Source organism: Cololabis saira, chromosome 17, assembly GCF_033807715.1.
Source record: "Cololabis saira isolate AMF1-May2022 chromosome 17, fColSai1.1, whole genome shotgun sequence".
NCBI classification, from domain to species: domain Eukaryota; kingdom Metazoa; phylum Chordata; class Actinopteri; order Beloniformes; family Belonidae; genus Cololabis; species Cololabis saira.
The window spans coordinates 13,363,544-13,388,790 of NC_084603.1; the positions used below are offsets into that span (position 1 = coordinate 13,363,544).

The 25,247-nt window shown below is 42.2% G+C and overlaps 1 protein-coding gene across 1 annotated transcript in view; it reads left to right on the top strand.

Annotated features, from left to right (window-relative positions):
* The window catches only part of plekhh2 (pleckstrin homology domain containing, family H (with MyTH4 domain) member 2), a 59,149-nt gene that overhangs the window by 23,584 nt on the left and 10,318 nt on the right, over positions 1-25,247 (top strand). The window contains exons 8-26 of the mRNA XM_061745364.1: positions 425-1,170; positions 1,815-1,890; positions 1,976-2,070; positions 3,236-3,407; positions 3,523-3,659; positions 4,975-5,088; positions 5,173-5,259; positions 8,424-8,582; positions 9,623-9,703; positions 10,695-10,874; positions 11,064-11,172; positions 12,488-12,600; positions 13,277-13,456; positions 14,576-14,673; positions 17,356-17,533; positions 18,588-18,743; positions 19,606-19,703; positions 22,460-22,601; positions 23,976-24,112. Of these exons, the coding sequence (XP_061601348.1) occupies positions 425-1,170; positions 1,815-1,890; positions 1,976-2,070; positions 3,236-3,407; positions 3,523-3,659; positions 4,975-5,088; positions 5,173-5,259; positions 8,424-8,582; positions 9,623-9,703; positions 10,695-10,874; positions 11,064-11,172; positions 12,488-12,600; positions 13,277-13,456; positions 14,576-14,673; positions 17,356-17,533; positions 18,588-18,743; positions 19,606-19,703; positions 22,460-22,601; positions 23,976-24,112 (3,058 nt within the window). The remainder of the gene's footprint in view (positions 1-424; positions 1,171-1,814; positions 1,891-1,975; positions 2,071-3,235; positions 3,408-3,522; positions 3,660-4,974; positions 5,089-5,172; positions 5,260-8,423; positions 8,583-9,622; positions 9,704-10,694; positions 10,875-11,063; positions 11,173-12,487; positions 12,601-13,276; positions 13,457-14,575; positions 14,674-17,355; positions 17,534-18,587; positions 18,744-19,605; positions 19,704-22,459; positions 22,602-23,975; positions 24,113-25,247) is intronic.

The window sequence follows — 25,247 nt, forward strand, 5'->3', positions numbered from 1 at the left end:
ATCGGTTGGCCGATCGATCGGTCCCGATCACGGCATTTTCAAAACATCGGTATCGGCCAAAAAAGTATCGGGACATACCTAGTTATTAATGTTTTTAATATATATTAAATTGTTTTATATATCGTTGCATTTAATGTCACATTTATTGGACAAGAAAATAAACTTTAATTTATAATTTATAAATGATAATTTGAGTTTTAGTCCTCTTTTCTTTTTTTTTTTTAATTCATTGCCAAAATGTATCTGATCTGGAAAAAGTATCGGAAATGTATCGGGAGCCAAAAATAGTGATCGGATTGGGAAAAATCGGGATCGGCAGATACTCAAACTCAAGTGATCGGGATCGGATCGGGAGCTAAAAAATCCTGATCGGGACAACCCTATTTACGGGGTTTTAACAATGTTTCCGTCTTTCCTTCTGCAGAGAGAAACAGCAGTCAGACCTCGTCCTCGGAGACAGAGGCTGAAGCCCACCGGCCGAACCCGAAGGGACTCCTGTGTCCCCCCCTGGAGGAGACCGGCGCCCCCCAGGACGCTGCTGAAAACACCCCCGAGGGGAAGTTCCCCCGACCCGGCAGCGAGGCCTACATGACGGCGTCGGACGACAGCAGCTCTCTGTTCGACGACGACATGCAGCGCGCAGAGCGGCCGGAACCGGTGGACGGGGCGCCAGCGGCGCCGCAGGAGGCCGAGGAGTTGAACCTCCGGTTCCAGTCCCAGAGACTGGACTCGTCCACCTCCTCCAGCGAGCCCAACACCCCCAGCCCCATCCTCACGCCCAAGCGACCCAACGTCCCCCAGGACCCGCGGGGCGACCCCAGGGATGACCCCGCCGCGCCCAAGCAGCCCTGCCTGAGGACGCCGGGGGGCTTCGGGTCGCTGAGCGCCGCTCTGGCCAAGAAACACCTGAGCCAGCCGCCCGTCAGCAGCGAGGCGGCGCGAGGTCAGACACGCAACGCCCTCAGCATGCTGCGGCCCCTGCGGCCGCAGGAAACCGTCGTCGAGCCGCTGGCAGAGGACGGCATGGACACAGGCCGGGACACGCCCCCCCACATCCCCTCCGGCTCACCTGAACCGGCGGCGGAGCCCGGCTCAGCGAGGCCGGACCGTGACGCTTCGGCTCCCGGCAACAAGCCTCCGACGCCGCCGCTACACCGACTCCCCTCCTGGGTGAGGCTGACACGTCTCGCTCACTTTCAGCTGTTTTCATTATCGTACCTCAGAAATACCTTCACATTATCTGATATTGAAATTATGAGTGATATCCGATATTGAAATTATGAATTATATCTGATATGGAAATTATGAGCGATATCTGATATTAAAATTATGAGTGATGTCCAATATCCAATATTGAAATTATGAGTGATATGCGATATCCGATATGGAAATTATGAACAATATCCGATATGGAAATTATGAGCGATATCTGATATTAAAATTATGAGTGATGTCCAATATCCAATATTGAAATTATGAGTGATATCCGATATTAAAATTATGAGCGATATCCGATATCCGATATGGAAATTATGAACGATATCCGATATTGAAATTATGAACGATATCCGATATTGAAATTGTGAACGATATCCGATTTCCGATATTGAAATAAAGCGGAATGAGTGTATACATGATCGCGGAATTATTCTATTTGGATTTAAAATCGTAATAAACCAGCCACTTACTTCGGAATTCTGTGTTTACGTGGTAATTTTTACTCATTTTAAAATCGGATTAAATTTTAATTCTGAATTAAAGAGGAATTAAACTTCCCATGTAAACGCACTCATTGACACTCGTTTCTTCCGCAGGAGAGTCGCATCTACGCTGTTGCCAAATCGGGAATCAGACTATCGGACACGTCCCGCTCGGACCTCGCCAGCAAAGGTAAGTCCTCCTCAGAAACGCTGCTCCAGTCTGTCCTGGGGGGGTTTCAGGTCCGGTCCAGACTAACCCGGGTGTCCGGGTCCAGACCCGTCTCTGCAGCCCTCCGTCCCCGCCTTCGAGCTGTACACCTCCCTCATCTACAGGAACCTGACCACGCCGGTGTTCACCACCCTGAAGGGGGTAAGTACCGCTGAACCCGAATGGATAAGTTATAATAAATTAATTCTTAATGTTGGCAAAACAAAATCAATATTGCTTTGTTCTATATATCAAATTAAACCTTAACCAATACTGACATTGAATGTAAATAATATTTCTGTTGAACAGGTTTATGAGACAAAGGTTTTGGGTGTAATTTTAGATCATAATCTGTCATGGTCTAAACAAACTGATTCTGTAGTTTGCAAAATGGGAAGAGGCATGTCACTAGTGAGAAGAATGTCTACATTTTTATCTCTAGATGTTAGGAGACAGGTTTTGAATGCTTTGGTTTTGTCGCAACTGGATTATTGTTTTGTAGTTTGGTCAAATACTTCAGTTGAAAAAGTGAAGAAATTACAAGTGGCACAAAACAAAGCTGCACGTTGTGCTCTATTGTGTCCTTATAGGTCGAATGTGTCCAGTATGCATAAGAATCTAGGCTGGTTATCTATAAGACAAAGGTCTACGTATACTTTGTTAGATTTTCTGAGAAATATACTGGTGACACGATCTCCGAAACAACTGTATGACAGATTATACTATCATTTTGCTCACCATGGTTACAAGAATCACATCAGAAAGGAGGTTCATACTACTGAGGGTGAGAACAGGTTTGATACAGAGAACTTTGGTTGGCTGGAACTCTATACTAGTTCATGTTTCTCCTGTAGGTAGCAAAGATTGGTTTAAGTTTCAGTTGAAACAATATCTTTTAAAATTTAATGAATGATGATTTGACATTTAGAAAGAACAAAGTGAAGGATGAATAGAATTACAGGAAGTGTAAACCCTATCATAATAAAGGTAAAAAGTGGTCAAAGAATTCTAAGATAACGTCATTTCTGGCAGGTATTGGTTATAAAGGTGTTTTATTTGATTTCATTTCTATGTATTTATGTCTGAGAATGATGGGGATTTAGTTCTCCTCTGTGTTTGTGACTAAGGGAGTTGTGTCTATTATTGTTTTGTTTGTCATGTATAATGTATGTCTGTTATGTATTACGTGTTAATTTGTGTGTTTATGTCGGACCCCAGGAAGAATAGCTAATGCTATTGCTAATGCTAATGGGGATCCTAAATAAAACAAACAAACCCGTCTGCGCTTGATCATCCCTGGTTCTGACCGGCCCTGCCCCCCCCACAGAAAGCCACCCTGCTCAGCAGCAGCCCCTTCTCAGACGAGTCGTCCAGCTCCGAGGACGAGTCCAGCTCGGGAGAGGAGGACGAGTCCCTCTGCAGCGTCCACAACACCTCCTCCGGCTCCAGGAAGGACGGCCCCCCGGGGGGCCCGGGGAGCCCCCGCTCCCTCAAGAGAGGTAAGTGGCACCGACTCCCATGTAAACGCACTCAATGGAACTAGTGATTTCTGTTTTGCTTCTTGCCCTCTGAGCTGCAACTCTCTGCCCCCCCTTCTCTCTGAATCCCCCCCAGCGGTGTCCATGGCCTCCATGACGTCGGAGAGCGACTACGCCATCCCGCCCGACGCCTACTCCACCGACACCGAGTGCTCCGAACCCGAGCAGAAGCTGCCGAAGACCTGCTGCGCAGCCAGCGACAACGGCAAGAGCGTGAGTGGCGGGTCCTGGGGGGTCCTGGGGGGTCATGGCGGGTCATCGGGTGGGTATATATATGTAAGGGATAATAAAGTGGCTTCGCGGAAGCAAACCACGCCCCCGCATCGTCCATATATTTATGTTAATGTACCTCGGAGGGGATTATCCCGCTTATACCACGGCCACTTACATAAATATTAAATCAGTTATTCATGCTTTAATGTGTTTTCAGTTGAAATCATTAGTTTTATAACAAGCCACGGACTATTTAATCTCTCGTCTGCAGCCATTGTAACCTGGTAAGTTACAAAGTTTTTTAACAAGCCATAACTCAGTTTCCTTGGTAACACCTGAGGGTCTGACTAATACCTGGAACAATCACTACCGTCTCATAAGGTCCTTAATGGACACAGTGTTGACTTCTCCAGTAACTAGGACGGACCTGAGATACGACTTAGGAACGGGTCCGCTCGGCTATGGTACAGTAACAAACAGTAAATATATTTGTTTCAAAGAAAGTCCACAGATAGTTTCCTAAATCGTTTTATTAAGCTACATATATGATATACTGTATTTTCTGGACGAAAAGCCGCTACTTTTTTCATAGGTTTTCAACCGCGCAGCTTATACAAAGGTACAGCTATTCTGTGGATTTTTCTTCCACCGCTCGGGGCGCTCTAACCGGAATTAGAATCAAAACTAAGACAAAATAAATGCAAAGAAGAATACGCTACTTTAGCAGATAGAAGTAGGTAGAAGCAGATTTCAAACAGATAAATAAATACCGGTTATTTTCTCTTGGTTCTGTCCCGTTTTAATCAGCAAAGTTGCTGCCGTGTTAAAAGGATCTATTTAGGTACAAACATGTACATCATTTACAGTTCAAAATCGGTCTGTACATGTAGTAAATATCTAATCTAACAACATAAATATCTGCGGCTTGGACATCTTTTATTTTAAATAGAGCGGATGCGGCTTGTGTATCTTTTTTTAAATTATTTTTTTAAAAATAGAGCGGATGCGGCTTATATGCAGGTGCAGCTTGTAGTCCAGAAAATACGGATTAAGATTTGCCGGACTTCTGCTCTTTACCGTCCTGCGGTAGCCGGCTCTTCTTCTCTGAATCTACGTTGCCGTGGTTACCACCTGCCAGTTGATCCAGCGCAATGATAAGTTATCAGGCAATTTGACCGAACTTTTTTTCTAGGTGTAGATTATCACTTTTAACCTACACCTGCCAGCCAATCAGAATCGAGTATTCACACAGAGCGTGGTATAAATATATATATATATAGCACCTTATGAAACCAAGCGGCCTCTGGTGTTTCAGGAGCCGATGGAGAAGTCCGGCTACCTGCTGAAGATGGTCAAAACCTGGAAGAAAACCTGGAAGAGACGCTGGTTCGTCCTCAAAGACGGGGAGCTGCTCTACTACAAGTCTCCTGTGAGTCCGTTATTCCCTCCTACGCCGCTCTAACTTCACCATCGTCCACTTCACCCTGTCTGACCACAGCCTTCTGTCTCCCAGAGCGACGTGATCCGGAAACCTCAGGGCCAGATCGAGGTCAACGCCAGCAGCAGCATCGCCCGCGGAGACGGGAAACAAGTGCTGCAGGTATCTGCTCGGAGTTTAGAGGAACAAGGCCTTTAGAGGTCTTCATTTGTATTAAATCTCAATCCAAAGGTCTTCATTTTAGAGAGGGACTGTATCCCATCATCATTAAAAAGTTTACTTAATCGTTTTGAGGAGAATCTCCTGCAGAGGTTCTAAATCTGTGTTGCCAAGTTGGGCCCAATTGGGCTGAAAAATATATATATTTGGGCTGCTTTTCCTGGTTTTGACTAAATATTTAAGAGAAATTATTAACAAAAACATTTCCATCATGGCAAACATTTCCATCATGGCAGAGAAAAGTAGAAACTTACACAATAAACTCACTGATATTATATTTGTTTTAATCCACTCAATTTAATTGGAGTCTTTGTTTGGAGCCTAAACTTTTTTCGGCTTCTTTTTGCTTTGCTTATGACTTGAAATTTATTCCGCATTTAATTTGTCTTAAATCTTCATCCAAGGGTCTTCATTTTAGAGAGGGACTGTATCCAGTCATCATTAAAAAGTTTATTTCATCGTTTTGAGGAAAATCTCCTGCAGAGGGTCTAAAAACAAGCCGGCAACGGAGGACAAAATGCAGACTGAGAAATACCTGAGAGATAAAAAGACACAGGTGTGAACAATCAGGCCGGACAGGACATTCCTGGTTAAATAAAGGTTAAATGAAATAAAACATTAAAAGTAAAAATAATGGCAAAGCCATGAAGAAACAAACAACAAACCAGCAATGGAGGACAAAAAACGCAGACTGAGGCCGTTTCCGAATTCGGGCACTACCGCACTACATGCTACATACTGCAAAGTATGCACTGAATACTGCCTACTGAATGAACGATTCAGTACGCTGCTCCAGCAGACCGTTCGCACAGCAGTGTGCTACAGTGTATCCCAGAATGCATCTTGCACCAAAACGTCCGCGAAAGATGAGATTTAAAAGCAGACTAGAGTGCTTCTCAATCCTGGTCCTCGTGGGCCCATGTCCTGCATGTTTTAGATGTTTCCCTGCACCAACACACCTGATTCTAATTAAAGGTCCTAATTAGCTTGTCACCAAGGTCTGCACAACTCTGTTGATGACACAGGTACTTTTATCACGGTGTGCTGAAGCAGGGAAACATCTAAAACATGCAGGACAGGGGGACCCGAGGACCAGGATTGAGAAACACTGGATAGAAGCTGTTGTAATTCCAGCTGTAGCGCTGTTAATATGCCACTTTATTACGTTTTAACATCTTTTAACATTCAGGCGTAAAAGTAAGGCGTAGAAATTTGATCCGATGTTTCGGGGATCAGAAGAGCCGCCGGTCCGGCCGCATCAGCATCTCACGGCCGGAGAACAGACGCGATCGCTGCGTCAAACTACGGCGTCGTCCCGGGGAGAAACCTGCAACTCTGTGGAGAATTGTCGCCGGCTGAAATAAATCATTTAGGAAAATAAATGTTGGTTTAATAGATGAAATCTAACAGTCGTAGCTCTCACGTTAGTTTGTCTGAATATAAAGTGAAGCTTCATGTTTTTACTAGATAGGTATATATATACCACAGACAGAACAGAGCTGTATAGCTTATAGCTCAACAGTTTCAGTAGGCGACTTTTGTACAGTGAACAGGGGTTTGATTCCAGTCGGGGCATATTTAGCAAATTTCCCCGATGTGGGACTAATAAAGGATTATCTTATCTTAAATGTTGAAATAGCAGTAAAACCACATTCATTGATGAAATGACATAAGGGATGGAAATGGATTTTAATAAATGTATTGAAATGAACATATCAGTCTATTGAAGTTCATTTTATTTTATTTATCTTCTCCTCTCTGTCGAGTAGCTCTCTCTCCATCTTCTTCTCCTTGTCCAAATCCTCTCTCTGCATCTATTTATTTCAGCTCCCGGACAAATTCTCTGTCAAAACACAGCAATGATAAGTAGTTATTTCATGAAAAGACAACGAACTACCGATATATAACGTTGTCATAACACTTAGTTCACTTTTATTTACGTAGCAAGCATGCTAAGATAACTAACAAAAACCTAACATACTATTAAAAACCCACAATTTTTAATCGTTGTCCTTACACTAAATGGAATTAAAAAGGTTATATATTAAAGTTACTTACATTTATATTCCTCCTTCTCCCTCTCCACGGTGCAGTTAGTCCTTTCTGCCTTCACATCACATCACTGTCCGGTCGCAGCTGTTTTCTCAATAAAGCTTTGAGAAAAAAAAGAAAAAAGCGCTGCCCGGCCGAGGCCGCATTGCATTCTGGGATATAATAAGCGAGGTAGGCTGGTCTGAAGCATGCTGCGGATTTTTTTCCAGATCAGTACAACATCCGGGTATTTTTCGCACACTGCAGATTTCCTTCTGTTCACATACAGCATACTACTTACTACACTTTGGCCAAATCAGTGTATACTTGTAGTACAGTATGCAAATTCGAAAACGGCCTGAGAAATACCCGAGAGATAAAAAGACACAGGTGTGAACAATCAGGACAGGACAAAGGGAAGTCGGACGGAGAAGCAGATTTTCAAACTAAAACAAGACTAAGGTCCCGTTTACACGTAGCAAAAACGGTGGTGTTTTCATGGGTTTTGGCCGTTCGTTTACACGAAAACGAAGCTCAAAATCACCAAAACCGATAATTCCTGAAAACTCCGGCCAAAGTGGAGATTTGCAAAAACCCCGCCTTCACGTTTGCTTGTAAACGGAGGGAAATGGAGATTTAGGCCTAAGAACGTCACATTATGCAACAGAAACATCACCAGCGTCATGTGTGCGACCTGTGTTTACAATTTGTTTGGCCACCGTCAATATTTTAAGTGTGACTTTATATTCTAAAGTCACACTTAAAAGTAACTCCACTTCTCTGTCACTCCAAACGAAACACTCTCGTTCCATTTTGGAAGTAACTGGAAGTTACTTGTGTTATTTGTTGATGTTTTTTTCCAGAATTCTGATTGGCTAGCATGACTTTATGCTTCTCGTTACGCTGCCCCCTGCCCCCTGCATAGCACCTTAACAGCGGGTTCGTGTAAATGATGGTATTTTTCAAAACATAGAGGGGGAAATATCCGTTTTGTAAATACCCGGCTATGTGTAAACGTGGCCTAAATCAGGACTCCAGTTTCCCCTCCCACGTGTTGTTTTTGTTCTGGCGAGCAGGTGGTGACCGGGAAGCACGTCTGCTACCTGAAGGCCGACTCTCCCAACCTGCTGGACGAGTGGCTGCGGGTCCTGCAGACGGTGCTGAGGGTGAAGGCCGCCAGCCCTCTCTTCACCCAGCCCGACATCCGTCCCGGCATGAAGGGGTCGCTCATCAAGGTCTGACCAGTCTGGGAAACTCCAGCCCCCACAATTCAGTGAAGTTTTGATTGATTGATTGATTGATTGATTGATTGATTGATTGATTGATTGATTGATTGATTGATTGATTGATTGATTGATTGAAATCTTTATTTCGAGCATACATAAAAAAAAAACAATTACACAAAACAACAAAAAAAAATAGAATATAAATAAACAGTCATTAAACAGAATCAAAGGGAAATAAACCTTCATGCCCGAAAAGGAGTAGGAGGAAGTAAAAAAACTTATGAGGTCCCACCCCTGGTTTCTTTTTCAATTTTGCTTGAAAATAAAAATAAGTATAAGTATATAAATAATAATAAATAACAGCAAGTTTCACTACTTTATCCAAAAAAAAATGATACCTGTTATTACCTTATGAAAATAGTACAGCACTTCATTGCAATATTATACCTCAGCATTATAAATATAAATATACTTGAACATTATAAATATTATACCTGAGCTTTATACAACATTTATATATATATATATATATATATATATATATATATATATATATATATATATATATATATATATATATATATATATATATATATATATATATATATATATATATATATATATAAATATCTTATCATAAACAATATAATCATTATTGTATATACCCTTTTATATACGTACATTATGCTGAATCTCCACACAATCACTACCTCATGTCTCCTTTTCCCTGTATTTGGCAAAAATCTTTTCTTTTTATTTGCTTTTGCACCCGTAGATGGTTGGACATTGTTTCAGCTTGTTACTCAGACTGTTCCGTAGCCTCACTCCACTGTTTGAAATGCAAAATTTTTTGCTTGTAGTCCTACATGTCTGTAATTATTCGGGTCCTTTAATTCATACAGTATCTCCCCTGTCTTTCCTGAAACATGTGCTGTATTTGTCCGGGTAAAGAGTTATTTCTGGCTTTGTATATTATTTGTGCAGTTTCATGTGCATCGACTTCTGCTTTTCGATTGCGGTCACTGAGCGTGGGCGTCTCTCTGTTGCAGGTGAAGCACGGCTACTCCAAGCGGGTTTGGTGCGCCCTGATCGGCAAGACTTTGTACTACTTCCGCAGTCAGGAGGACAAGGTGCGCTTCAATGTCACCGCTTTCCGTGTATCATCACACATGTATCAAACGTCTTAAATTCCATTTTCCTAAAATAAGGCCTTTAAATGTCAATTTGTTAATTTGTCTTAAATATCAATCAAGGGTCTTAATTTTTTTATCTTAATATTAGAGGGAATGTATCCAGTCATCATTAAAAAGTTTATTTCATCGTTTTGAGGAGAATCTCCTGCAGAAGTTCTAAATCTGTGTTGCCAGGTTGGGCAAGTTTCAGCCCAATTGGGCTGAAAATATATATTTGGGCTGCTTTCCCTTTTTTTACTAAATATTTAGGAGAAATTATCAATAAAAAAGTTACCATTATGGCATCATCATTAAAAAGTTTTCTAACACTTTGAAATGGGACATACATTTGTTTACCAGTTGTTAGACGCGCGCTGGCTTGACAACGCCTCAGTCTGTGTTGCCAGGTTGGGCGGGTTTCAGCCCATTTGGGCTAAAAAATATATAATAATGAAATAAAAATAAAAAGACTGGGCAGGTTGTTAAAATTTGGGCTGATTTTCCTGGTTTTTACTAAATATTTAGGAGAAATTATTAACAAAAAAGTTTTCATTATGGCAGAGAAAAGTAGACACTTACACAATAAACTCACTGATATTATATTTGATTTAATCTACTGAATTTAATTGTAGTCTTTGTTTGGAATCTGAACTTTTTTGGCTATTTAGTGGTGTTGTGAAGGTTTAAATTGATTACACATTTAATAATTGACGAATTGAGAATTTATGATTTGGGCTGGTTTCTCATTATTTTGGTGGGTTTTTCATCGCGTTTGGGCTGGAACCTGCCAGATCTGGCAAACTCGACCTCAGCACTGGATTTCTTAGTGACTTGTCTTTTTGGTCTGTTTGAAAATGGTATTAAAAAGTCTTAAATGTACCTCGGTCAGACCTGTAGACACCCCGTCTTCAGCGTTCGCCGTGAATGATGTCCCGCTACCTGTCTGCAGTTCCCGCTGGGCCAGATCAAGCTGTGGGAGGCCCGGGTGCAGGAGGTGGACGGGTCCAGAGACTCAGACGAGGACCTGAAGGCGTGTGGGCGGAGCCTGCAGGCAGCAGCTTTCACCATCGCCGTCCACCCGCAGGAGCAACAACCCACCTACCTGCTCATCGAGTCTCGCAACGAGAAGGTCGGCGTCAGCCGGACTCTTGACCGCTTCTTCTTTTATATATTATACATACACACACACACACACACACACACACACACACACACACACACACACACACACACACACACACACACACACACACATATACATATATAACCTCCGGTGATTATATCCTCCGGTGATTCTGACCTCTGACCTCTCCCCCAGGATTCATGGCTGTACCACCTCTCGGTGGCGGCCGGAACCACGGAGGGTAAAGTCGGCACCGAGTTCGAGCAGCTGGTGGGGAAACTGTTCCAGGAGGACGGAGACCCGAGTGAGTGTTTTCACGCGTACCGCTGCCTGAAACTGGCTGTGTCGTGCACAAACCCCACCCCCCGACATACACTGCAGACACATCATAATAATTAAAATGTAGAGTTAAAGATAAAACAGAGTGGCACAGAGGGACCAGAGAGGAAACGCCACCTTATAGAGCCATCTGCATCGGGGGGGGGGGGGGCAGAGAGATCCAGCATCATCCTCCCACTGGAAGCAAGCCAGACCCCCCCGCTGCACCAGGGCATGGTGGACCCCCATGAAGGTCCAAGGCAGCCGGAACCAGCTGACCTCCCGATGCAGAGCGCTCCCACTGAGGAGACGCTGGAGGAAAATCTACCTTAAAATTATAAGAACATGATATAGTATGAAATATAAAATAATAATAATAATCATTAAAATAAAATAAAATAAACAAAATAATAAATCATTTGAATAAATTAAATGAATAAAATAATAATTAGAATAATAAATCATCAGAAATAAATAAAATAATAATAATCAGAATAAAATAATTACATTAAATAATAATCATCATTAGAATAAAAATGAAATAATCATCATTGGAATTTAAAAAAATATTAGAATAAAATAAATAAAAATAATTAGAATAAAATAAATAATCATTAGAATAAAATTAAATAAATAAAATAATAATCAGAAAGAAATAAAATAATAATAATCAGAATAAAATAAATAAATAAAATAATCATCATTAGAATAAAATAAAAAATATTAGAATAAAACAAATAAAAATAATTAGAATAAAATAATAATAATCATTAGAATAAATTAAATAAATACATAGAATAATAATGATCAAATAAATAATTAAAGTTTAGTTAAAACTGAAATAGTACTTTAAAAAGGAGATAAAATGCTATTAAATAAAAGCAAGACTAAAAGCAGCAGCTGGTTCCACAGTTGTGGGGCGTAGAAGCGGAAGGCCGCCTCACACTGGGTTTTTGTATTAACTTTTGGACTTAATAAAGGACCAGTACCAGAGGACCTCAGGGTCCGGGAGGGTTGGTGTAGATAAAGTAGTTCTGCAAGATAAGACGGCCCGAGACCATTAAGACACTTAAAAACAACTAGAAGGACCTTAAAATTAATCCTGAGACACACAGGCAGCCAATGCAGCGACTTTAACACCTGAGTAATGTGGGCCTGCTTTCTGGAGCAACTGAAGGTGTAGTAATAATCGATACGAGTAGAAATGAAAGCTTTCATCAGCATCTCCGTGTTTCTCCGTGTTCCTCTGCCGTCGTGACCTTCCAGTGTTGGGTGTCTCAGGTTTCTCCGTCTCCTTCCAGACTCTCAGATTTGGAGACGACCCATGTTGTGCTTCAGCAAAGAGACGCTGTCCTCCCCCCTCACCACGCTCCCGTCGCAGGCTCTGCAGACCGAAGCCGTCAAACTCTTCAAGGTGCGTCTCCGAGCATCTCTTCCTAGCCTTCCCTGTTCTCTTTCAAATCAGGCCTAAAAACATTACTGTTTAATTAAATACTTACCTGCTGTACTCTACTGCCCTTTATTTTTTAACAACTTGTGCTTTTTATTATTTTACCTCTTTTCTTATCATTTTATTTCATTTGTCATTTAAGCGTACTCTTAAATTAAACACTTATGATTTTTGAAAACCAAATTGATATCGGAATCTAATCAAAGCGTGATAATTGATTCTGAATCTTAAGAATCGGAATCGGAATTTTTAATTTCTATATTTCTATATTTATTTTAAAGCTGCTACGTTGCAGCTACATTTTTTTATTTATATTAAAGTAGGGTATTTCTTATTTTACTTTTACACAAATACAGACTGAAATAGGCCTACAGTTCACAGTTTAATTTATGTCAAAGTACCCCTACAAATGCACACTGCACTTCTGTTGTTATATTTAGGGGTTGTGACAGCTAAAATAAAGAAAAGATGAAAACTTTTAAAATCTCTGTTATTTCTTGCGGCTCCTGAAAATATTTTTTGTAGAAGTGGGTGCAAAATGGCTCTTTTGATAATAAAGGTTGCAGACATCTGTGCTATACAAATAAACTTGCCTTGCCTCTCTTTCCCTCTGGTTCTGATCCCTCCCTTCCTCCTCCAGACCGTCCAGCTCTTCATCAACGTGGCCATCGACGCCCCGGCCATCGACTACCACGTGTCTCTGGCCCAGAGCGCCCTGCAGGTTTGCCTTGCTCACCCTGAGCTGCAGAACGAGATCTTCTGCCAGCTGGTGAAGCAGACGCGCCGGCGGCAGCCGCCGGGAAGCCCGGGACCCCTGCAGGTCTGCTCCACCGCCACATGGTGGCGTCAGTTTCATAGGACTGGGGGGGGATGGGGGTGACTGCATTTCTCAGAATTTATTAAAGGATCGCCCCTTGAGATGTGCCATCTCATTTTCAAGGGGGTCCCAAGAAAACATACAACATTACAATACATCACATTAAAGTATAGAACAGGGGTCGGCAACCCAAAATGTTGAAAGAGCCATATTGGACCAAAAACACAAAAACATATAAAAACAAATGTCTGTAGCCGCAAAAAATGAAAAGTCTTGTATAAGCCTTAGAATGAAGGCAAATGGCAAAAGGCAAAATGTCGAGAAAAAAGTTGAAATGTCGAGAAAAAAGTCGAAATTTCGAGATTAATATTGAAATACAATTTCGAGAAAAAAGTCGAAATGTCGAGATTAAAAAGGAAAGGAAAAAGGAAGAAAAAAGAGAAAAAAAGATTTAAAAAAGAGAATAAAAGAAAATAAAAAAGAAGAAAAAAAGGTCAAACATTTTTGAAAAAGCTCCAGGGACCACTAGGACGGCGCTAAAGAGCCGCAAGCGGCTCTAGAGCTGCGGGTTGCCGACCCCTAGTATAGACATACAGTACATACAGTACATGACATAAAACAAACACAGATATCTTGCTCACCATAACCGTCCCAAACACAACCCCTACCCACATAAGGGTAATTACAAACTAGACAAATTGAATAACCGGAACAATGAAATGAATATAACATAACAGAGAGGAAAAAATAAATAAAAAATAGAAAAAAAGGACAAAAAATACATAAAAAAATTCAAAACATAGGCAATTTGTTTTAAGATGAGAGTATAATGACAATGTCTTAAAACAATGAAAAGAGGTAATAGAATGCAAAAAGAGAGGAAGATCATTCCAATCTGATGGAGCTTTAAAATGAAATTATCTTTTACCAACCTCTTTTGAACAAAGACCAACCTCTAAGAACAAAGAAAAAAGGAGTGAGTATGGAGAGTTATATGGAATCATGAGTTCTTTTAAATATGGAGGACAGTGAAAATAAAAAAAGGAACTGATGCCAGTGAAATTGCCGTCTAGATTTGGGTTGCAACCAGTTCAATGAATGAAAATGGGTGTCGTCCTGCAGGGCTGGCAGTTCCTGGCCCTGTGCGTCGGCCTGTTCCTGCCTCACCACCCGTTTCTCTGGCTGCTCCACGTTCACCTGAAGAGGCACGCAGAGTCCAGGTGAGGGCGCTCTGGAGCCGCACCACAAACCCCTTCTGGTTCAGGCTTCAAGTGCAGTTTAGACCTTTTTACCAGGGCTGGGTGTTGGAGCCAATATGGGTGTTTTTGGTTTATTTTTGTTGAAAGACTAGTTAATATATTTTTGGTGTTACTGATATACCAAGCCACAACGGGGCAGCAATCACCTTGGTAATGGGTCACGTCACACAATTAAGTATTAAACAGACACAGGTGTGTGGGCTCAGTGTGTTTTGGACCACAGGGAGAATAACATTTCTTACCGCACGTTAAACCACACTTTAATTAAATGTCATACAAACCATGGGAAAACAACATCCCACAACAAGCAACAGCTGTTGCATGAATTATATGACTGCAGTTATGCAACATATTAATACTAATATTATATTGAGATTCAACAGCAAGTATCGGTGGCTAATGATGCTGTAAGGACCAATCAGCTCCCAGAATGCTGATAGAACTGCTTTCAGAAACATCGTGTGGATCAGAATTACCAAACAGATCCAGAGCAGCAAACAGAGGAACTATGAAATTGTTTTTATTTTTTCCCACATTCCGTTTTTATTTTTTCCATTTTCGGTCTATTTCGGTTTTACATTTTTGACAATTTGGTTTTTAGCATTTTATGCAAAATGTAACCCCAAGACAGTATATAAAATAATGAAATATAGACAATTTGTGCAATTATAACTGAAAAATGTAATGTTTTCATACTGTACCTTTAAACATATTTAAAGGCAAAAACATGGCACTAGTTATTCTCGTGTCAAAACAAAACATTCCTTTTTTGGGCATAAACAAAAAAATACCAATGTATTCCACATGCTCACATGCTTTTCCTGGTTTTTACTAACTATTAAGGAGAAATTAATAAAAAGTTTCCATTTTGGCAGAGAAAAGTAGAAACTTACACAATAAACTCACTGATATAATATTTGCATTAATATACTGAATTTAATTGTAGTCTTTGTTTGGAGCCTGAAGTTTTTTTTAGCTTCATTTGCTTATGACTTCAAATTTAATCTGCATTTAATAGTTTACGATGTTAACATAGAGAATTTATGATTTGGGCTGATTTTTCTTTACATTGGCGGGTTTTACATTAGGGGTGGGACTAGGGATGGGAATCGAGAACCGGTTCTTGTTGAGAACCGGTTCTCAGTGTTTCAATTCCTTGGAATCGTTTGCCTTTTTCGCAAACGATTCCCTTATCGATTCCAGTCGGCGCGTATGACGTCACCAAGCACGTTGCGCCACGTGCGCATTCGTGCCCAGCAGGAAAACACGTGGACAAAGCGGCATAAACGCTCGCAAGTTTGGTTACATTTTACCAAAGAGGATGACAACAGGGCGACAATTCTGGCAATGTGGACATTTTAACAAAGGGGGGAAACTGTTAGGGCTCGGCCGGCTGATGCACTGGGAGCGCGGAGTCAGCCGGTGTGTGGTAAGGCTGATTTATGGTTCCGTGTTACACCGACGCAGAGCCTACGGCGTAAGGTACGCGGCTACACGCACTGTACGGCGCGCGACGCCACGTACCCTACGCCGTAGGCTCTGCGTCGATTTAACGCGGAATCATAATTCATGCTTTAGAAGAGCTGCGCTCCGGCGGACAGCGGAGCTCTCCTGACACAGCTGCAGCTCGTCAGCTCATCTATGGAGAAGTTAAAGAGCATTCACCGCTAGATTCTCCTTTCATCAAGGCAGGGAAGAGTATCAGGCCAGAATAGATTAATGTCACCAGCAGTGACTAAGTTTGTGGTGTTGAACATGTTACTGGACATGCTTGTGTAATTGCTACAAAATAATTTGTTGTTTTTAGTTCATTTCTACAGAAGAATATTTATTTTATTATTATTATTGTTTTATATTAAATACATATTTCACTGTATATTACAAATCATTTTGTGGGGACCCCCTGGAACCATCGAGGAGGAATTTTAGTATCAACTTTGTTTTATTAAAACAAAGTTGATACTAAAATTGTTTCTTCTCCTTTTTTCCAAATGAGAATTGATAAGAGAATTGATAAAGAATTGAATCGTTAAGCAGAATCAATAATGGAATCGGAATCGAAAAAATCTTATCAATTCCCATCCCTAGGTGGGACGATACGGTTAACTCACGATTCAATACTGTGGCGATACGTGGCCCACGATAACGATAATATCACGATACACGATATCTGCGATATTCAATATATTGTAAGAAATTACATCAATATACGTGACTAAAAAAGAAAAAATACCCATAAAAAGGAAAACGTCATTTATTCAATGCCAAAACTTGTGCATACTGCCTGCTAGGTTTGTAAATGTAAACACTGTACAGCTGGACAAATTAAAGTGCATGAACATTAGTAACATGTTTTATATAAAACAGGACAGTGCAGTGCTTTGTTTCTAATACTGAAAAGTCAGTAAGCAACTTCATTTTCCATAGTACCTCACTGCCTCTTAGTCTTTTAAATGTAAACCCTGTACAGCTGGTCAAATATTGATTTATTGCGACAGAGAGCGCAACAATATATTGCAATATCGATTTTTTTCCCCACCACTATTTTACATCACGTTTGGGCTGGAACATGCCAGATCTGGCAACCTTGACCTTAGCGCTGGATTTCTTAGTGATTTGTCATAAATGTTGTGTCTCCGTCAGGACGGAGGTGGGGAAGTACGCCATCCACTGCCAGCGCTCCCTGGAGCGAACGCAGCAGAAGGGGGAGCGGCAGGCCCGGCCCTCCCGCATGGAGATCCTGTCCATCCTGCTGAGGAACCCGTACCACCACTCGCTGCCCTTCAGCACGCCGGTGCACTTCCTCAACAACACCTACCAGGTAACCAGCCCAGCTCCCATGATGCATCTGTCCCAGCGGGTTGGATCACACCCGTCTCCCTAAACAACGTGATTCATCCCTCGGTAAAGCTCCCATCTCATCAGGACACAGAGACCCGTGTTGCTGTTTTTTCACTCGTGTTTTTGATGATCTAGTGTTTTTTAGGTGGCGTAGTCAGCCACTCCCCTAAACCCTGCCCCCTTTGCGTGCATCTTTTATTATTACTTTTTATTCATGGCTTTTCTTTTACATTACAAGAATAAACAATAAGTAAACTTAAAAATATTACAAAACAAACATGTGAGATCATGGGACGATGAGTAACTCAAGTCGACTCACAACCTCACATTGGCCACGGTTACATGATGTTTATTTAATTCAGAATTAATTATTCAGAATTAAATAATTCCGCATTAAACTATTTTCCTTCGAGTTTACATGGAAATAGTAATTCCAAATTGAGGTTTACATGGAAACCACGTTTGATCGGCTTTATCCAATTCCGCTTAAAGTCTGGGGGTTGGGAAGGGTTAGACCGGAACAAACTTAGCTGCCACAACTTTGAAAAGCTCACAATTTTTATGTTTCCTGCCATATGTTCTTTTAATTATTTCCAGGTCCTCCAAGCTATTTATTAAATAACTGGTCTCTGCTCTTGACCACCGTTTACTGCGTGCTGCCATCTTGAAACTTTGTTTCGAAAACAAGCCCAGCGCGGAATATAATCATCATGGAGACAGACGGGCGAGAGAACGAGCAGAAAGAAAGACCGGGATTAATTTAAAGAGGAATGAGTGTAGACATGATCGCTGAATTATTGTATTTGGATTTAAAATCGGAATAAACCAACCACTTACTTCGGAATTAAGTTTAATTCTGAATGGCCATTTTCATTCGGAATTAGGTGTTTACATGGTAATTTTTACTCATTTTAAATCAGATTTAATTTTAATTCTGAATTAAAGAGGAATCAAACTTCCCATGTAAACGCATTCAGTCTATATCAACTTCCAGGCTGTGGGAATCAGCGTTGAAGCTGTTGGTGTTTCTGCAGGTGGTGAGCTTCGACGCCTCGACGACGGTGGACGAGTTCCAGTGCCGCCTCAACCAGGACACCGGCATGAGGAAGACCGGACTGTCCGGCTTCAGCCTGTACACGGACGACCCGACCGGGAGAGAGCTGGAACACTGTCTGCAGGGAGGCGTCAAGGTGCATCTCCAAACCCAATCTTCACAATTTAAAAAAAGATACAAAGAAACATTCTATTCAAAATACAGATGTGAATAAACATGTAGATATGAACATTTATGAATATATGTAGATATATAGATGTATATTATGGATAAAGATATGTAGGTATGTATATGGATATATTGAGTTGTATTATACGTACAGTATTTGTGTATCTATATCTCTATTAATATATACTGATTTATAGTTATATGTAGGTATGTCGATATATAGATTTATAATAATTTTTATGTATATAATTGGAGGTAAATATATGAACCAGTGTATATAGCATATCTACTCTTATATAGTTATTCAAGTATATTGTTATACCATTGCTGGCTATTGTTCTCTATTTTATTGTAGTATTATAGTAAAGTAATGATAATGTAATACTATGCATTATAATTACTTCTATTAGTACATACATACATAGTAGCACAACTAAATGCTGGGCGTTTGTTTTGTTTTCTTTTGTTTGCTTGATTTACTTTCATTTTGCCTATATTTATTTATATATATACATATGAATGAGTATTATATCACTGTATTGAACAGTTATTGAAACTCGTCTTGTTAGATGTAAGAATGTATGTAAGATTCAGGGTTAGGTCTCGATAAGTGGTTACTTAATTCCTACTCCGTTTCGAACATGTTGGTGGATCCGTGAACAATTATTATATGAAGTGCTGTACATATATATTGGTATTCTGTTTTTTCACTTTTTTGTACGCTTTTTTATCATGCATGTTCGAAATAAAATCTTCAAATCAAATCAAAACCGCTGCTCAAGTACCTGCAGCGATTCCCCTGGCGCTAACCAATCACCTGTCGCCTGCAGATCTGTGACATCATCTCCAAGTGGGAGCATGCCTCCAAGGAGCATCACGCCGGCAAGTCGGAGAACACCAGGACGGTGCGGCTGACCTACAAGAACAGGTACGGGAGGACGGTTCCTCACCAATCACATCAGGGGACTGGATGAGTTTAGAGATGAAAGAACAGAGGAGAAGCTGGCTTTGTTTCTACTCGAAGCTAAACTCATGCAAATCTCAGATTCACCTGACAGGTGATAGAAGCAGGCATGCAAATATAACCAAATAAAGGAAATGTCTCTGCTGGTACTATTGTTGTACCGTTTAAAGGGGACCTATTATGGCATCTAATACCTGTTTTAGACAGGCCTTGAATGTCTTAAAAACAAGCTTTTGATTGTTTTTGCTAAATAAATTAGAAATTCAGCCTCTGAGCCATGTCTTTATCTTTCCAGTCTCTAACCTCATTATCTATGCTGGATTCTGAGTGGGCGGGGCTATGATGATGAGGCACTGTGCTGATTGGCTGTCTGAATGACGCGATACACCCTCACTCACTCACTCATCTTCTCCCGCTTCATCCGTTACCGGGTCGCGGGGGCAGCAGCCTCAGCAGGGATGCCCAGACTTCCTTCACCCCAGACACTTCCTCCAGCTCTTCCTCCAGCTCTTCCGGGGGGAGTCCGAGGCGTTCCCAGGCCAGCCGAGAGACATAGTCTCTCCAGCGTGTCCTGGGTCTTCCCCGGGGTCTCCTCCCGGTGGGACATGCCTGGAACACCTCCCTAGGGAGGAGGGACATGCCTGGAACTCCTCCCTAGGGAGGCGTCCAGGAGGCATCCGGTACAGATGCCCAAGCCACCTCAGCTGACTCCTCTCAATGTGAAGGAGCAGCGGCTCGACTCCGAGCTCCTCCCGGGTGACCGAACTCCTCACCCTATCTCTAAGGGAGCGTCCAGCCACCCTGCGGAGGAAACTCATCTCGGCCGCTTGTATCCGCGATCTTGTCCTTTTGGTCACTACCCAAAGTTCGTGACCATAGGTGAGGGTAGGTACGTAGTTTGACCGGTAAATCGAGAGCTTCGCCTTTCGACTCAGCTCCCTCTTCACCACGACGGTCCAGTACATCGACCGCATTACTGCGGACGCTGCACCGATCCGCCTGTCAATCTCACGCTCCATTGTTCCCTCACTCGTGAACAAGATCCCGAGATACTTGAACTCCTCCACCTGAGGCAGGACTTCTCCACCCACCCGGAGAAGGCACGCCACCCTTTTCCGGTCGAGAACCATGGCCTCGGTCTTGGAGGTGCTGATTCTCATCCCTGCCGCGTCGCACTCGGCCGCAAACCGCCCCAGCACATGCTGGAGGTCCCGGTCTGATGAAGCCAACAGGACAACATCATCTGCAAAAAGCAGAGATGAAATCCTGAGGTTCCCAAACCGGATCCCCTCCGGCCCCTGGCTGCGCCTAGAAATCCTGTCCATAAAAATTATGAACAGGACCGGTGACAAAGGGCAGCCCTGCCGGAGTCCAACATGCACTGGGAACAAGTCTGACTTACTGCCGGCAATGCGAACCAGACTCTTGCTTCGATCATACAGAGACCGGACAGCCCTTAGTAGAGGGCCCCGGACTCCATACTCACTCAGCACCCCCCACAGAATGGCACGAGGGACACGGTCAAATGCCTTCTCCAGATCCACAAAACACATGTAGACTGGTTGGGCAAATTCCCATGAACCCTCGAGCACCCTGCGGAGGGTATAGAGCTGGTCCAGTGTTCCACGACCGGGACGAAAACCGCATTGTTCCTCCTGAATCCGAGGTTCGACTATCGGCCGTAATCTCCTCTCCAGTACCCTGGCGTAGACTTTCCCCGGGAGGCTGAGAAGTGTGATCCCCCTGTAGTTGGAACACACTCTCCGGTCCCCCTTTTTAAACAGAGGGACCACCACCCCGGTTTGCCACCCCAGCGGTACTGTCCCCTTCCTCCATGCAATGTCGCAGAGGCGTGTCAGCCAAGACAGCCCTACGACATCCAGAGACTTGAGGTACTCAGGGCGAATCTCATCCACCCCCGGTGCCCGGCCACTGAGGAGCTTACGAACCACCTCAGTGACCTCGGCTTGGGTGATGGATGAGCACGCCTCCGAGCCCCAACCCTCTGCTTCCTCAGTGGAAGGCATGTCAGTCGGGTTAAGGAGATCCTCAAAGTATTCCTTCCACCGTCCGACAATGTCCCCAGTCAAGGTCAACAGGTCCCCACCCACACCGTAAACGGTGCCGGCAGAGTACGCGATACACCGCTACAAAAAAATGGCGGAAGCTCCGGCCGGCGGAGTTAGTTGTGGGCGTGGTTTCACGCACCGGAGGCCAACCAATGTAAATCGCATTTTTGTTAGGTAACGACGGGAGCAGAATCTGAACGGCTCGTAGATCCACATCACACTGGATGGATCATCCGTGCGGCTGTACAGACACTGCAGTTGCTTTCCTCCTTCTCTGAGTTGGGAGTCTGAGGGGAGACCACTTTATATATGTTAAAGCAAGAAAAAACCTGTTTTTCAGAATAGGTCCCCTTTAAGTTGAGGCATGAGTTATGTAACGAGGCAGCAACCTTTTGCATTGCCTTTGTTAATGTCTTGGCAACCTCTGTAGTGCTCTTACCTTGACTATATATAACAGTATCGTCTGCATACATTATTAAACAATATATTATTATAAAACAAGGAAACATCAAGTTTTAAAGCAAAACCTGTGGTCTTAGATGCCAGAGAAGGGGGTGAGGATGAGTGAACTAGAGACTAAAGTTTGTTGTCGTCCTCCCTGACCTCGATCTTTGTTCCTGTCGTCCTCCCTGACCTCCCTCTCGTCCCCAGGCTGTACTTCTCCCACCAGGTGAGGGGGGAGTCGGAGCGGGAGAGGCTGCTGCTGGCTTACCAGACCAACGAGGCCATCGCCGGCGGACACTTCCCCGTCAACAAGGAGCTGGCTCTGGAGATGGCCGCCCTGCTGGCTCAGGTGGGACTGACTCCCACGCCGTTTCACCGCCCGATTCAAAACATTTGTTTGTGTATTATCTGATTATTAGATTTGTGCTCAAAGTTACGGACAAAAACGATAATTACGAATTCAAAAAGCCTCCTACACACACTAATCTATAGATACGCACAAATGGTTTGGAGACTCTTTTCTTCCAAGAAGCCTCACAGATTCATCTGTGCATGGTGCATTCAAGTACTGATGGAAAGCTGAGTTGACAAATGACACGAGTAACTTCCAGTTACTTCCAAGATGGAACGAGAGTCTTTTGTTTGGAGTGACAGAGAAGTGGAGTTACTTTTAAGTGTGGCTTTAGAATATAAAACAAGTAAAATACAAGAAAATATTGACGGTGGCAAAACAAATTGTAAACACAGGTCTCATACATGACGCTGGGGACGTTTCTGTCGCATAATGTGATGTTCTGAAGCCTAAATGTCCGTTTTCTTCTGTTTACAAGCAAACGTGAAGACGGGGTTTTTGCAAATCTCCACTTTGGGCGGAGTTTTCAGAAATTATCGTTTTTGGTGACTTTGAGCTTTGTTTTCGTGTAAACGAACGGCCAAAACGCATGAAAACACCACAGTTTTTGCTACGTGTAAACAGGGCCTTAGTTATCTCCCCTAAGAAGGTAAACATACTTCAGACCACCGTCTTCTTGCCTCCCGATTGGACCGTCAGTTTTTCCACCGAGCGGTCGTTGATTTAAAACATCTAATTACATTTGCATAAATGCACATCTGTCTATATAAGGAATTACAGACTATAACAAAGTAAATAATAATAATACATTTTATTTATAATGCACTTTACATTACTGAAAATCTCAAAGTGCTACAGTTTGATAATTAAAAGGAAAGATAAGAGATAAAAGGGATATAAAGTCAAGACATGGCAGAAAAGAGAACAAAACAATTAAAAACAGCATCTAAGGAAAAAAAAAACAACAGCATTGTTTAGTGATAAAATGCTTTGCTAAAAAGAAAGGTAAATGTGTTATAACCACCGGGTGCTGAGGTCTACGTAACTAAGTATCGAGGGAAATAACGCTGGACTCAGATGAAAACTCAGATCACCCAGCTTTCCACCAGTCCTTAAATGCACCATGTACAGACGAATCTGTGAGGCTTCTTGGAGGAAAAGAGTCTCAAAACCATTTGTGCGTACCTACAGGTTTGTGTGTGTAAGAGGCTTTTTGAATTCGTAATTATCATTTTCTCCGTAACTTTGAGCACAAATCTACGCACAAATAAGATAATACACACACAACACACAAATGTTTGGAGTGGATTTTCTCTCTGTACGTAACAGTTCTGAAGCAGTTTCTCAGAGATGCCCGGTGCTTGTGTTCAGGTGGAGTTCGGGGATTTTGAACGTCCCTTCTCTGCGTCCGGATCGGCCCAGACCAAGTCCAGCCAGACGCTGAGGCAGGTGTTGGACCGGTTCTACCCCAAACATTACCGCAGAGCGGCGTCTGAGGAGCAGCTCAGGTACAGAACCGAGATTCACCCGTCTGGACGTCCAAGGAAGAGGATCAGGGCCAGGCAGGAGAAAAATAAAAATGATATTTTAGAGGATGAAGATTTTTTTTTCATTATGCATTCAAGAAAAAAGTCGAAATGTCGAGAGAAAAGTCGAAATGTCGAGATTAATGTTGAATTACAATTTCGAGAAAAAAGTCAAAATATCGTGAATAAAGTTGAAATGTTGAGAAAAAGGGGGAAATTTCGACTTAATTCAAGAAAATTGTAATTTATTCTTGAAATTGTATTTCAACATTAATCTCGACATTTCGACTTTTTTCTCGACATTTCAACTTTTTTCTCGAAGTGCATAATAAAAAAAAATCTTCCCCTCCCAAATATTTTTTCTCCTGCATAACCCTAATACTCTTTCGTAACAGAACCCCTCTCCATCTGCCTTCATTTTTATTTATTTAATTAGAATTTCCATTTCTACCCGGGGGGCAAGTCCCCTGTTTTCTTAGTGTTCTGCATTTGCCCTGCTATAAAAGGTAATCCACCAGAAATAATACCTATGACCCAGTAGGAACACAACCTATATGGACTACCTTGCCAATTTTTTGCTGGAAATTCAATATGGCCACCTTAATATTGGCCACTTATCAAAACATAGCTTGGTGATAACTTTTGAACCAAATGGGCTAGAAATGCAAACTTGGTGTCTGTTTCATGGTTTCAGAGCAAGAGAAAACCATTGGAATACTTATTTTTATGATTGGGTGTATCTGGACCTTTAATTTGCATATTTCCAACACGGACACCCCTGAAAAGGAGCTTTTCTATGGATTTTTATAGTGACAGCTAACTGTTATGGCAAATAATCTGCTTTTTAAGCAATGTGAACTTGAATTTGGTCAGTTTGAGCTTTCATTTCTATGTTGTCAATATGGCTGCAGTCATAATAAATAATGTATGGTATTACGGGCAAAATGGGTCTATACAAAACCACTCACTGCAGCTGGCTCTGCAGAGCTGAAGTCAATGCTCCACCTCCACTCATCCAGCCCACACCATGAGTCTGGTTTAAGGCTGTGTAACCCGCGATGCAGAGATGGTAGTCAAGGTCATGGCAGCAGTGGAGACTAACCCGTTTACAGTGACA